Source organism: Epinephelus fuscoguttatus, linkage group LG2 (genome assembly GCF_011397635.1).
Source record: "Epinephelus fuscoguttatus linkage group LG2, E.fuscoguttatus.final_Chr_v1".
NCBI classification, from domain to species: Eukaryota; Metazoa; Chordata; class Actinopteri; order Perciformes; family Serranidae; genus Epinephelus; species Epinephelus fuscoguttatus.
Genome location: NC_064753.1, coordinates 14,513,756 through 14,529,393, shown reverse-complemented (window position 1 = coordinate 14,529,393; position 15,638 = coordinate 14,513,756). Strand labels below are relative to the sequence as shown.

The 15,638-nt window shown below is 41.7% G+C and overlaps 1 protein-coding gene across 2 annotated transcripts in view; it reads left to right on the top strand.

Moving 5' to 3' along the window:
* The window catches only part of LOC125899437 (granule associated Rac and RHOG effector protein 1-like), a 37,987-nt gene that overhangs the window by 16,947 nt on the left and 5,402 nt on the right, over positions 1-15,638 (top strand). For both annotated transcript variants that reach the window (XM_049593767.1, XM_049593778.1), the window contains exons 3-10: positions 4,689-4,901; positions 5,673-5,813; positions 6,030-6,125; positions 6,422-6,583; positions 6,807-6,965; positions 9,214-9,311; positions 10,919-11,044; positions 13,681-14,774. In XM_049593767.1, the coding sequence (XP_049449724.1) occupies positions 4,689-4,901; positions 5,673-5,813; positions 6,030-6,125; positions 6,422-6,583; positions 6,807-6,965; positions 9,214-9,311; positions 10,919-11,044; positions 13,681-14,774 (2,089 nt within the window). The remainder of the gene's footprint in view (positions 1-4,688; positions 4,902-5,672; positions 5,814-6,029; positions 6,126-6,421; positions 6,584-6,806; positions 6,966-9,213; positions 9,312-10,918; positions 11,045-13,680; positions 14,775-15,638) is intronic.

Below are 15,638 nucleotides of genomic sequence, written 5' to 3'. Positions count from 1 at the left end.
AAGGTTTGCCACTGACATTAACCAACGTAGGTAGGCTGCTTGTTTTGTTTTTCACATATCAGACAGCATAACAACATGAACATCTGGTTATTATAACAGCCTTGTACTCCCTTTCCCTAGAAGAGGTTTAGATCTCAGGGACACCATTCTTCTAGATTGGATGGACTTATAGTGAAGGTGTTCTCAGAAAATAGAAGTATAAATGTTGATTGGTTCATGATTCGCCTTGTTTGGACCTGAGAGGGGCCCAACATCGGCTTGGCTCTGCTGCACTCTTATTTCTCATATTTTCCATGACTGTGTAGGATACAGCACAGCCAATCACATGTGTTATCCATTATCTTGTGCTGTAGCCATGGCCTCATTTTTTTCCCTCACTCGGTGATTGTGGACGACTCTGTAACACTTTAAGTTGCATTTGATCTCATTGTCAGCTTGTGCACATGGTATTTTGTGATCTTCCTAAGGATACACTGCAGGTGGTATCAGTTTGCATTATTTTGCTGTGTGTAGTGTCCAAGCGTCATTATCAGGCTATACAGTATATCTCTTGTTATCTGTTATTTGTCGTCTTTGCATACACACTAAATCCCAGCTGACTGATTGAGTTGCTTAATGTCAACAGCAGGAGCAGGAATTTCCCATCTTGTGCACACTGGATCTGGGCCTGTGTTTATTAAGCCTCCCAGAGTCAGCCCGGAGTAGGCGGAGGGATAGGCAGTATGTCGTCTATTTTATACATGGTATGATGGGTTTGAGTTTAAGGACACAGACTTGTATTTTACAGCTCTTGTTTTTATTGGCCATACTAGCCGCTCAGCTCTAGTGATGGTTATGTTGGTCGGCCGGCCTGTTTGTGAGGTGGTCAGTCGGTCAGTCAATCACTTTGGTCCAGAATGAAGTATCTTAACTACGTGATGGTTTTCCATGAAATTTTGTATAAACAGTCATGCTCTCCAGAGCAGACGTCCTACTGACTTAGGTGATCCAAGAGATTCTGGGAATAAAAGATGACATACAGTCATGATGCATAGGCCACTGTGTCACCTCTGGATTTCTTTTAACATGCATATGTATACACACAGGACTTTTACCAGAACTCTTTCAAGAGCACATAGTTGCAGTATGAGTTGTTCAAAACTCTCTATTTCCATTGTTCAGTTTGCTCACTGTTTTTATATATCCATTGTTTTCATTCGTTTCAGGCTTGACTGGTGCTCTATTTATCACGTCATCTTGTTGCTCCCTCTGCTGCTGGGGCACCTGACTGGAGAACTATTCACTGCTTACTTCAGTGAACTAACTTCCATTCTCATAGCAGCACTAGGTGAAAAAGCACATACATTTGCTTTTTTACCCCCCAAATATTCTGAAAATTTGGTTATAATTTGTCCTACGTTTTGATGGAAACCTGATTACACACCATGTTTAGTAAAACAAAGTCGACAAACTGAGTAATACCAAATGTATGGACATGTTGGAAGCCTTAATACACAACAAAGTGGACAATAATGGACCAGTTTGAGGCTACAAGTGGTATTCTGTCCTCAGAGTCTAATTGTTTTTGTATTTTGGGATCCCTCAGAATGCATTGTGCTCTCATACAAGGACCATTGTAACTAAAGAAATTCTCAATACCTACAGTAAGTAAAGCAGGCCACAAACCCAACAATTGCTTTTGTGATAGCATTTTTAATCTTTTTATTCGGCATATGAGTCAACAGTGGAGTGGTGACAGGAAATAAATGGAAAAGGAGGGAGAATGACATGCAACAAAGGTCCTTAGCCAAATCAAATCGGGCATGTTGCGATAACAGTATATGGTGCGTGTCTTAATCCTGTGCAGTAGGTCCACGTCACGAAATGACAAAACGGTAAAGCAGCTGTTGAAGCTCCAAAGTCCTGGCTCAAATATTCCAAAAAGGGCAGTGGATTAGTCATCACACACTGTTTTATAGTTGTGATGAAAACAATAAAGCTTCCAACAAGTGAAGATTTCATGCCTTTTAGGCATTTGCACAGTTTAGTTTTGGTCTCCATGTTGAAGAATGAAAGTAGCTGCGTCCTGTTGTTCCTGTCTGCCATCAGAAAGCAGCAGCATATTTCTGTCTTTACAACGTAGCCTCCTCCTTGAGATATTTTCAGCAGGTACCTGAAAAAGAAAACCCTATGAGCATGGTTAACCCTGTGGTGTCCTGTTTCTCTTACTTTGCTTACTGAACAACAAACAGCCTCTAAGCCCAGACTATTCTCTCACCAAACATGCAATTATTTATGTCACCCCAAAATACTTGTTATGCTTGTGTGAATATTTCAGCAGTGTTCTGATAATTGTAATTAAATATTTTCTTTTGTGTGTAATTCGTATTCTCAAACAATGTAATTTAAGAGATTTAATTGAAAATCATTTGACAAAACAAAAAAAGTCAAGCGGCATAACACTAAAGAGTTCTTAAAATATTGTAATTTCAAAACATTTTAAATCAGTGATACTTGAAAAATATATAGGGAGACAGTTACCAATATTTAGAGCTCCAGAAAATAAAACTTGCACAATCATTTATCTCATTATAATGTGTTTGCTTTAGACATGACGATATATGTTAAGGTTTTTTACACACATTTTAATGTTGCACTGTTTGTAGGCTTCAAAATGTCTGAAAATCTTTAACAGCACTTGACATCATGCTGCTATTGTTTATCCCACCTGACTGAAATTGTTACTGTGTACGACACCTTAAGGAGTTTCCACATGAATCATCATTTAAAAACAACTTAACCATAATTGATGTTCATAAATAATATAAGTTTATGTATGCAAAAAGAATCGCAATGAAAGTTGATTTTTCAAGAAAATCAATTAGTCTACTCTGTGAAGAAATCACCACAGACCCAAAAAATCATTCAGTATTGTTTCTTTCCTGGATTTTGTGTAACAAAATTTTTAACATTTCCCAATATTTTTTATCATTTATATTCCTAAAGGTTCTCTTTACAATACTCAAAGCATTATTGTGGCAGCAAACCACTATTTGCTTTGTAAAGATACAGTGGAGTAATAGTGTCCTTAGCAGAGTGAAGTCAGAATAAAATGCCTCATGAAATTGCTTCCAAAGGCTTTTTAGTCTAGATGACATTGGCCGACTACCAGTTTTGGGACAAAATGCTTCAGTGCATAACGATCAACTGGATGTAATTTTTTTGTAATATTTGAATACATTGTTGGCAACATTTATATAATAATACATGCGGCAGAGGTTTTAGGTGTTATTTGATTTTTAACTTTTTGTTTTTTGTACCTTTTTTGTATTTCACGAGGTGTGGACAGTTATCCAGTATGACATTTTGTAAATATAATATCAAATAATTCTTAAAATTTGTAACATCATCAGCACATTTTCATATAAAATAGTAAACAGAGATGAATAGAGTCAATAAATGTGTTTTTAGGAACATTTTCCTTATTTTTACTTCATAAAAGGCTTCGAAATTGTGTCGTATACAGAGAAAACTGTGTAAATAGTAGATACAAAAGAAAAAGTGGTGCCAGGGTGAGCATTAAATATTGCTATCCTGGCTGCAATTTTCTAATCTTTAAGCATAAATAGACAAACATTCCCTCTCACAGAGACAAACACACTGCCATATTCAATATGTTCTCCATCTTTCTTTCGTTTGCAAATACAAATACACATTGTGCTCATTGTCAGATGTTTGGTATCTGTTTACAGCACATGATTTACCACAAATGCAAAGACATGCACACATTAAGTTAGATGAAATCTGCCCTGGAAAAGATGTTGTACTTTCAAAGATGTATTCTCTGATGTCTGCTGTATGACATGGCCTTATGGTATTTGTTGTGGCAAATGGTTGGGAAAAGCGGTGGACAAAAAACCAAACCACATTGTGTTCTAGCAGAGCATTGGTCGGAGCATGACACTCTTCCAGGTGCCCTCATTTTCTTTTTTAAGTTAGTTTTTTATGATTCATTTTAGTGTCAAGACAATCGGCTGATACAGTTCATGTGATCTGTTGACAAAAACAAATGTGATAGATGAGTCAGACTTTTAATGGTGGGACATTATTTTATGGAAATATACTGCGTTGTAAAAAAAGTGGAACATATTGCACCTTATTCCAAAGGAAATATCTTTGCTTAAGCCACACAGTGTACATTTCAATAAAACATTTTTAATGTGCATGAAAAAATCTGTGATGTTTCTTACACATTTACAGCTAGGCCTATACCAAACCAACTGCACTTTTCCTGTTAAGTCAATGTTCTCTGTTCTCCAAGGTGTGAAAAAGAAAACAGTAACAAGCTCAAGGTAGTTTTGGAGATTGTAATTTTGTATTTTCTTTTGGGTTTCATAGTTGCCGAATGTTTTTGGCAGAACAGGCCTGAAAATGTACAAAATATCAGAGCTAGGGAGACCTTGTGGGTGAGGCAGTCAGTATTAGTAAACAGTATTTTGTTGGTAAAGTAGCACAAAAAGTGGGTTATTCAGAGTGATAATTAACCACCGAGGTATGTGGTCATACATGTTAGTTTCCTAGCCTGCAGGCACTCGTGTAGTTTGGTGTCTCATACATCATGATTTAGACACTCCAACATGTTAATGATGGATGTTTGTCAAAATGAAAGTATGTATGATGTAACAGTACTCTGTGTCATCTGTTTCCAGGTGCTGGGTCGGTGCTTCCTCACGGTGATGCAGGTCCATTTCCAGTTCCTATCACAGGCGCTGCAGAAGGTGCAGCCCGTGGCTCAGTCCTGCCTGGCAGAGGCTCTTGCCCAGGCCCAGGAGCGTTGCGCCAATGCCCGCTCCCAAAACTCTGACCTGGGGCCCCTCACAGAGCTGGAGGAAGCCTCACGCTCGTGGAAAGGTGCAGCTCAGGTATGTAGCCACAGGGCGCCCCAGGACTCTTTACAGTCTGGGCCGTGGAAATATGGGGTTTGACTGTGTGAGGTGAAAAGCTGACTTGTTAAACATTCCTGAGAAATGCCAACCGCTCATGATTTCCAACTTCAATTTCCTATTTCCTCTTTTTTGGGCTGCAGTTTGACTGTGAACCTGCAGTGTTATGTTCCGTACCCCTCAACACTCCAACCCATGTAAGGGAGGCAGCTTTGTAAAAGGGACTAACTAATCCCCAGGCTAATCAGTCCCGCTGGCCCATTTTGAGCTTTGTTGTATAAAGTAAGGCAGAGGGGAGAATAGTGGGTTGATTGATCTGTTAAGCCCTGGCGTGCAGATTGTAAGCCCTGGAGGGGAATAGGCCTGGATAGACCCTGGTAGAATGTGCTGGGCGGGCATTTTGACAGAGGGAGGCCGCCAGGACTCTTTTTCAAAAGCTGTACCCATGCTTTTATTATAAAAAAAAAAAGTGAACCTCTCAGTGCTCGACATCTGTTTTGTCAAAAGTGTTGTAATTTTTTAAGTTTTGGATTATTCAAAGAAATTTCTCTCTGTCCTTTTTAAAAACATCATTTATTTAAATTTTATTTTAGAAGTCCTTAACACCAATCACATTTTTAAAATGCTGGTCATCTAATTTTGCAATATGATCTCATTCTCAAGTATCGCTTGCATTTCTCTGTGAGAATGTGCCATAGTGGTGTAGATGTTCTGCTGTCACTCTGACCCAGTACTCTGCTGTGCCCTCAGGCCATGGCGAGGCTGAGAGAGAGGGGCCGGGACGGCTGCCTGGCAGGCATCCAGGTTCAGCAGCTCTTCTGCTCCAACAACACCACCATCCCTGAGCACCAACTGAAGGAGCTCAACATGAAGATTGACAATGCTTTACAGGTATCACCCCAAAGACCAGGGCAGGGAACCACAGCTACTGTTAGTCCAGTAGTTTATGGCTCTAGAAAGGTCTGGATAAATGTTTAAGAATGACAAAGGCATCCACTTATGCAAGTTATGTTTGTAATGAATATAAATTGATGTAATTGCAATTTTGGTGTAATAAATGGCATCATTGATAATTAATAGACCCTTATGTTTTCTCTCCATATTTAGGCCTATAAAGCAGCACTAGAGAGCCTGGGTCATAGCGAGTACGCACTGAAGGCCGGCTTTCATCTGAACCCCAAAGCGGTGGAGGCAGCCTTACAGGTGGGTTCACTCTCAAGAAGTCTATAAAACTCTTGAATGCTTGATAGAATGATAAGTATTGAGGGATAACCTACAACCATGTAATTGGACAATACAAACTAAGATTTATCGAGTCTTTAAATTTGACTTATTCTCTAGATGGAAAATGTTGGTTTTCCTTTACTATTTTTTCTTCTTTAATTATAATGTGAAAAAGCAACAATTATTTTTTCATTGCTGTGTCACTGTCATGCGTCAATGTTTTTGTGTGTTTTGCATTGTTGTGTGTTCGTTTACATGCTGGTATGTGTGTGCAGAGCTGCTGCAGTGAGGCAGAGGCCCAGCAGGCGGGCAGGATGCAGACCACCTCCCAGCCCATCCAGTGCGAGCTGCCCACCATCCCTGTACAGATCGGCTCGCATTTCCTCAAAGGAGTGTCCTTTAACGAGTCAGCGGCTGAAAACCTCAAGCTGAAAACGGTACAGTCTCCTGTTCGACTTGCCAGCCTCATAAAACATCTATCGGTTACCCACCTTATTCTCCCAAAAGGTTAAAATAACCAAAAAAAAGGAGTGAAGTGTGAACCACTTTTCTTTAATGATTGTGTTTTATGTTGCGCTCAAAGTCACCCATGTTGTCAACATCAGCCGACAGTGATGGCGGACTGCTTTGATGATAGCCCATTGTGTTTTGTCTCCTTAGCACACGATGCTGCAGCTCATTAAGGAGGCGCTGGGCCAGAATGGAGTGACCCCCAGGGACGACTCTCCTGTCACTGAGGTCCTCAACCAAGTCTGCCCATCCAGTTGGAGAGGAGCCTGCAAGACAGCTGTCCAGCTGCTGTTTGCCCAGGCTGGTCTGGTGAGTACAAATGTTAAAGACCAGGGTTGCTACTGTAAACCGTTTTGTCTTGATTATTCCTGATAATTAATCAGAGATAGAAACAGTGGTCACGTAACCTGCAATCTCATGATAATGGGGCATTCTCCAGTTTTAGATCTTATAGAATTACATTTATCTTAAAGGAGCAGTATGTAGGATTTAGTGGCATCTAGGGGCGAGGTTGCAAATTGCAACCAACTGAATACCACTCTGCTCTCCCCTCTCCCCTCCCATTTTCCGAGCGTGTTGTAGGACCTAAGGTGGCCTTCAGGTAAGGTAAAACAGGAATGGCCCTCTCTAGAGCCGATGTTTGGTTCATCCATTATGCGCAACCGTAGCAAGATGGTGGACCTCATGGAAGAGGACATATGTAGATATGAGGGCTTTTTCTAAGCTAACACAAACACAACTATTCTTAGTTTCAGTCGATTATATTCTGCCAATAAATCCTACACACTGGACCTTTAACTACAGAACAACACTTTAATAATAGCTGGATATAAATGGATGTTTATATTCATGAAGTACAGTTTACATTTAGGCATTTAACTAATGCTCTTGACCAGAACAATTTAAGGTGAACCTAACAGTGACATAAGAAACAAACACAAATGGAATCTATTTTTTGTGTGTGTGAATAGTCTCTCATAAGAGAGTAGTTTTGTGTTCCACAGTTGTGTGGAAATTTCTCTGTTGGATCCTCATTCAGTATTTTGTTCTTGTTCACATCCGTCACCACAGTGTAGTTGATACTACAGAGCAGTGGAAAGTAGGTGACGTGTTGACGTGAACAGGCCTGTTGTACCTCACTGACACTTCTGCTTAAGTTTCTGAATTCTCTCCTTTTGTGTGTATGTGGGTTTGGCAACTTGCATCCCATTGTTTGTCAGATTTGTAATGGAGATGAGGAGATCTGTCCGCTTGCTTTGAGGCAGCCAAGAGGTGTAAACAAACACCACAGAGACACAAAAGGAAAGAAACATTCCTGCAGCATCTGGGTGAAGGATGGGCTCGCCTGGGCAGGTTCGCAAACAGAATCTCCCCCCGCTCCTATTGAAAAGGAGTCACGGGGAGGGAGGGTCAGCGGCAGGACTTTCCACAGAGTAACACTGGTGTGTTTATGCTCCGGTGTTTATTTCCTCTGTGTGGTCTGCCCTGTTTTGTGCGTAAAGCTGAGGGAGTGTTCCCATCCAGCCGTGCCAGCCCCGTGCTGACTGTAAAACAATCCCTGGATGATAGATGAGCGCTTTGCATTAGCTCCTTATCTGATCCTATAGCCACTCAACCCAGAATAGATCACACAGCAGCGTGAACGGACATACACACCGTCCATCACACACTGTCTTCCCCACACTTTTTAAAACACTTGTATATTGATACTCATACACTCACTGTCGTGCTAGTCATACCTCGCCACACACAGTCTTTCTCATCCCTAAAGCCTTTTACACTCACTCAATACTCACAATCACCAGTTCTGCTCTGCTGTCGCTCCCGGCAACATTATTCACCAGCGACTCCCTTTTTCCTAACAGTCATGGCATTCTGAGTCCAGCAAAGAAGTTGACCTCGTCTGTTTTGCTGCATTTCCTCCTCCTTCCTGCCCCCAGTGACCTTGTCATATGTGTTTCAACACCGCTGACAGACTGTTTGCATGTATGCGTGGCTCTCTCACTTGGGCAGCCCCGGGTTTCCAAGGATACACCTGCCTTTTTAATAACAATAGAAGAACTTCCTGCAATACAGGAAATAGACTCCTCCTACCTTCCCTCCCTCCCTCTTTGTGACCCAGCTGAGTTGGTCTCGAGGAGCCAAGGCCACTTTCAAAGAACTTTCAAATAAATTTGAGTAGCAGCAGGCAGGAAGGCTAGCCTGTTTGTTGCCACTGGCTGATTGAATGCATCGGGCTTCCTTACCTTGAACTGTGTCTCTGCTCGGTGCCAGACGCCATTGAAAAGCCTTTGACTTGTGGCCATGTTTTTCCATGTTACCATGGCTGGTAAAACTGCAAAGTCTGACTGGTTTACATACTGTAGAGGGTAAATTTTTATTTTTAAGACTGTCTGTTTTGTTAAGTTGTATTACACTGGAAAATTAGTCAACAGTATGATATAAACATTTGTGGATTTCTTGCACAAGCAGTATTCACATTAAGAAAATATATGGCTGTGAATGAAGCTTACCTGTCAGGAGATACTGATGTAGGTGTGTTTGTGTGTCCTAACAGGTGGTTGTTGATACAGCTCAGATTGAGAACAAGGAGGCCTATGCTCCCCAGATCACTCTTGAGGGTTCCAAAGTGGTGGTCCAAGTTCCCTCTACATGGTAAGTTCATCAAGGCACTTTGTAAAGACGTTGATGTCAAACTATGAAACATCTTGATTGTTATCAGTCCTAGTTACAAGCACCAATATCTGATTATGTGGTTTTGTGCACACAGCAGAATGTAAGTGTAGAAAAGTAAACGGACAAGTTATACATGTAAATCATATGTATACAGACTAGGGCTGGGTATTGATAATCAATAATACTTTTTAAGGTATTGAAACTTCTCCAGTCAAACAATACCTGCATTCAATCTTTTTTGTACCATGGTTGAGAAGAAAAATGACTATTTGTACGGTTTTGCTTGCAGTCAATCACTCCAAGCGTTCTTTAATTCAGTGCGATGTGTGATTGGCCCACTACCTCAGCAGCTATAACCCATACGGGAAGTTGAGTACATTGTATTTGATGGTGTTGGCAGTTAAGTGTGTTGAGATGCCACCAAAACTTTCAACAGTATGGCTGTACTACACGCCTGTGGTACCTGGTGGCATTTTACGCAACTGAATGCGTCTGTTCACATGATTGGTACCAAATGAAGTAGGGAAAAAATGTTTCAAATGAAGTCCTATCCTGGTATCAGTATCACTTTAAGGGTACTGGTATTGGTACTGATAACATCATTTTTTAGGTGGTACCCAGCCCTAATACGGACAGAGATGGGAAGTAAGAGAGAGCAGACGCTGTCATGATCCAATGTTCATAACACAATGAAGAGGAATGGAGATTCTGGTTAATACACTGGGGATATTGGACTGAGTACATAATGCTGTTCAGCACCCTTTGAAATATTTTGTTAACATAGTTGCATTAACCATACATTGGTAGTATATTTTTAAACCGCAGTGCTGACATTATCACATCTTAAAATTGTAATGTTTTTTCATGTAGTTGTAGCATCGTTCTGTATGCTCTGTGCTGAATTTTACAGTCACTGCTCATCAAGACTGTCTGGCAGCTGCAGCAGGAGTGTAAACATCTTGGAATTTAACACTAGAAAATCCAGATGCCTTTGTGGTTTACAGTGGTTCTGGAAAATTTAAATTCATCCAGACCTACATTTAGATCTACAGATCATTCACAAATAATACAATACGAATCAGTATAAATACAGTTATGATGTGTTCGTGCCTTAATTATTGCCATATTTATACAGTTTTATACACACATTCATAGCCGGGCTGGCTACACTAACTATCTTGGAGCAGTTCTGACAGCAGATCCTGGCAAATCTAACACCAGGGAAAGTCATGTGTTATTTGAGAAAAGTGAAAGCATTTCAACCTCATTCAAGTCATTTGTGGTTTGACAGTGTGAGAAGTTTGAATTAGCATCCAGGTAAAGAGATGTGTTTCTAAGTTGTGGAGATGCAACAGGCCATGATAAATACACTACACCAGTCTGAGCTGAAACAGGAGCCTGTCGGGGTTTTATTTGACCCTTCTTTTCTTGTTTATGAATGTACAATGTCAAGTATTCATCTCTTTAGCAAATGCACCTGGGCTTTTGTATGCAAGACATTGTGTGGATTTGTAGGTTCCTGTCTCATCATGGTGTGTGTGTGTGTGTGTGTGTGTGTGTGTGTGTGTGTGTGTGTGTGTGTTCAGGTGTCTGAAGGAGGACCCAGCCACTATGTCCTTGCTCCAGAGGAGCTTGGATCCGGAGAAGACTCTTGGTCTAGTAGACGTGCTCTACACAGCGGTGTTTGACATCAACAGGTGGAAGGAGAGAAAGTGAGTGAATGCTGAATCGTAATAAATAACCATTTAGTTTTCTAACAAGTAGCTTCATATACAGGTGATGTCTGATGTGTATACTATCTGATGAGATTTAGAGTTATTTCACACTTAACAAAAAAAAAAACGCTGTTGCGTTTGTCCAGTCAGTATGGTTCATTTGGGCTAGTGTGAAAGCTGTCAATGAGACCCTGGTGCACACCAAACAACCAGAGAAATGTGTCTAAGGAGGGTTCTGCCACTGCTTCCAGGTGGAACTCATGGTGTGGCTTGTTTGGAGTGTGAAAACAAACCAACTACAGTTTTTAGCATAATTTCAAAAGCTTAACCAAATCCATCCGCTGATAGTGAACTGTTCCAGAAGCAATCTTATAAATGATCTGTAAAAGCCATGTATTTATTTATTTATATATATATATATATATATATATATATATATATATATATATATATAAAAATCTTTGGTAACCATGGTGACATGTATTTGTGTCAGCATGGGAGCGCAAGGATTCTCCCTGATTAATCTGTCAAAAGCTGTTAAAACTGCTGTGCTGGTATCTTACTCTTTGTGCTTTGACAGCTCATTAAGTCTATTAAAAAGTGTGTGTGACATGTAAGTCCCACATTATTACTGTACAAGATGCCTCTTTCTCATCATGTCTCAACAGCTGGTCAATTTGCTGTCTGAAAATAGTAATAACGCTGATAATGACACCATAAGTGACACCAGATAACGTAAATATACAAAACCCAAAACCAGTGAAGTTGGCACGTTATGTAAATCATAGATAAAAACAGAATACAATGATTTGCAAATCCTTTTCAACTTATATTCAATTGAATACACTGCAAAGACAAGATGTTTAATGTTCAAACTGAGAAACTTTATTTTTTTTTTTTTGCAAATAATCATTAACTTAGAATTTAAAGGCAGCAACACATTGCAAAAAAGTTGGCACAGGGGCCTTTTTACCACTGTGTTACATCGCCTTTCCTTTTAACAACACTCAGTAAACGTTTGGGAACTGAGGAGACCAATTTTTGAAGCTTTTCAGGTGGAACTCTTTCCCATTCTTGCTTGATGTACAGCTTAAGTTGTTCAACAGTCCGGGGTCTCCGTTGTCGTATTTTACGCTTCATAATGCGCCACACATTTTCAATGGGAGATAGGTCTGGACTACAGGCGGGCCAGTCTAGTACCCGCACTCTTTTACTATGGAGCCATGCTGTTGTAACACGTGCAGAATGTGGCTTGGCATTGTCTTGCTGAAATAAGCAGGGGCGTCCATGAAAAAGACGTTGCTTGGATGGCAACATATGTTGCTCCAAAACCTGTATGTACCTTTCAGCATTAATGGTGCCTTGACATATGTGTAAGTTGCCCATGCCTTGGGCACTAATACACCCCCATACCATCACAGATGCTGGCTTTTGAACTTTGCGCCTATAACAGTCCGGATGGTTCTTTTCCTCTTTGGTCCGGAGGACACGACATCCACAGTTTCCAAAAACAATTTGAAATGTGGACTCGTCAGACCACAGAACACTTTTCCACTTTGCATCAGTCCATCTTAGATGAGCTCGGGCCCAGCGAAGCCGCGGCGTTTCTGGGTGCTGTTGATAAATGGCTTTCGCTTTGCATTGTAGAGTTTTAACTTGCACTTGCAGATGTAGCGACGAACTGTAGTTACTGACAGTGGTTTTCTGAAGTGTTCCTGAGCCCATGTGGTGATGTCCTTTACACACTGATGTCGGTTTTTGATGCAGTACCGCCTGAGGGATCGAAGGTCACGGGCATTCAGTGTTGGTTTTCGGCCTTGTCGCTTACGTGCAGTGATTTCTCCAGATTCTCTGAACCTTTCGACGATATTACAGACCGTAGATGATGAAATCCCTAAATTTCTTGCAATAGCTCGTTGAGGAATGTTGTTCTTAAACTGTTCGACAATCAGCTCACGCATTTGTTCACTAAGTGGTGACCCTCGCCTCATCCTTGTTTGTGAATGACTGAGCATTTCAGGGAAGCTGCTTTTATACCCAATCATGGCACCCACCTGTTCCCAATTAGCCCGTTCACCTGTGGGATGTTCCAAATAAGTGTTTGATGAGCATTCCTCAACTTTCTCAGTCTTTTTTGCCACTTGTGCCAGCTTTTTTGAAACATGTTGCAGGCATCAAATTCCAAATGAGCTAATATTTGCAAAAAATTACAAGGTTTACCTGTTCGAACATTAAGTAACTTGTCTTTGCAGTGTATTCAATTGAATATAGGTTAAAAAAGATTTGCAAATCATTGTATTCTGTTTTTATTTACGGTTTACACAACATGCCAACTTCACTGGTTTTGGGTTTTGTACAAATAGAAGCACTGAAGTGCTGCATAAACTTCAGTCAGTCATCGGAGTTTGATTTTTCTATGTGGATCCTGATGATGCAGGATGACAATCACCAAAAATCAGTGTGAACATGGACCAGCCCAGAACTAAAATGCAAAGATGTTTAATTTTTTCCCCTTGGTCAGGACCAAATGAACCAAACTACAGGTGTGAAAGCACCTTTTAGATGAATTCAGATTAATGTCGTACTTTTAATATTAAATAATTAATTACTTGTCCTCCTTTTCTCTCCAAAAGAGAGCAAGCCTTGCCCACTATTCAGATCCAGCTGCAGCGAGAGATCCCAGACTATGGTGTCCAGGCAGACCTGCCCCCAGGCACCAGCTCCAAGTCCTCCAGTGGATTGCCCAAAACAATATCCAAGCTGACTTCCAAGTTCACCAAGAAAGTCTCATCCAGCTCTAATAGTGGGGGCAGTTACTCCATCCCAAGCACCCCATCTCGCAGCATGCTGACAACCAGTAGCTCTGAGGATAAGGCCAAGAGCCTGGGCCACAGTGACGGGAGGCTACAGAGCATCCTGCAGATGAGCAGCCTGTCCTGCACCCCAGATTCTACCCAGCAAAGCCTGCTGGCCAATGGCTTAGAGGACCAGGGGATGAACCTGCCGACTGACCAAGAGATGCAGGATGTCATCGACTTTCTCTCAGGATTCAACATGGTAAAATCACAGCAGGCTTCGCCCCTGGTCAAGAGGAGGAACTCTGTGGCATCTGCAAACCCTGCTGAGCTCAAGCCCCCGAGTGGACCTCCGCCAACTTCCCAATCTATCTCTCACAGTACCCTACAGCCCCAAGCTCAGCCCCAGCCTCAGCCCCAGCCTCCACCATCGGTGCAAAAGCAGCAGCCTCAGCCACAACCACAGCCACCTCCTCCGCAGCAGCAACAGCCCCAGCAGCAGCAGCCCGCTCCTCCACCTCAACAGCCCTCCCCACAAGCCCTGCAGTACTACCAGCACCTCCTGCAACCAATCAGTCAACAGCAGCCACCTCCTCCTCAGCTTCCTCCCCAGCAGACGCCTCCCCAGGTTCTGCCACAGCAAAGAGTGGCAAGCAAGTGGCTCGGCACCTCTGGGCAACAGCCTCCACCGCAAGGCCCCCCAGCGGGGCTGTCACCCCTGGGTCCAATCGGGCAGTGGGGCTCTCCTGGACTGCCGGATCTGAGCTCGGATCTGTACAGTCTGGGCCTGGTCAGCACCTACATGGACAGCGTCATGTCAGAGATGCTGGGTCAGAAGCCGCAGGGTCCACGCAACAACACCTGGCCCAACAGGGACCAGAGTGAAGGAGTGTTTGGAGTCCTGGGAGACACGCTGCCTTTTGACCCAGCAGGTGAGACCCACCTCCCTTTTATATGTCCACAAGGTGTATCTGTGGATTTTACACATCACAATAAGACTGATAGTAGTCAGTAAGTTTATTAGAGGAGCATGGAGTAATTCACACAATCACATGTCATTTATGTTGAGGATGACACAGTAAGTTGGCCTTCTTTAAAACTGTCAAGTCAGGAGGGGGAGGGCAAATATACATTTTTCAAACTGCTCATTCATTGTAGTTATTATTTTCATATTTCCAACCAGAAATCTGCATCCTCTTCACAGACAATTGCACACTACAAATGTCATGTAAAATTGCTTGTTGCTAATAATGCTAACACAAGGTCATTTCATTGGCTATTAGCAAACAAAATCATCAACTTTGTGGCCTGTCATCTCTTTTGTCATGAAAAGATGTGCAAACAGGAGTGTTGGTGTCAACCTTCCATGCTCCTCAGTCAGACTGTTATGTCAGCAGTGTGAGGGGATGCAGGCCTGGAGCTTTGCTGACAACATTGTTTCATTATTTAAAAAAACCTTCAGAGGAACAGCGTAGCAATGTTTTTATGACTTACAATGCAGTTATTAGTGAGTCATTCATTATACCAGGAGACTAAAGCAGGGGTTGGGTGTCCTGAATTAAATACCCATACAAGCCAGTTGAAATCATTAAGATGCCTGCAGTGTGTATCCAGATGACATATAAAAAGTTACTTATCTAAATTCAGATCTTCATAGTCCCATAAAAGACCCGTTTGTTTGCAGGCATCATTGGTAACAACATAAAGGGACTACTATACAAAGATTATTATCATACACAAAAGGCAACATCATTACATCCGAGTGGAGCAGTGTAATAGCAGTGGGGTTGCATGAT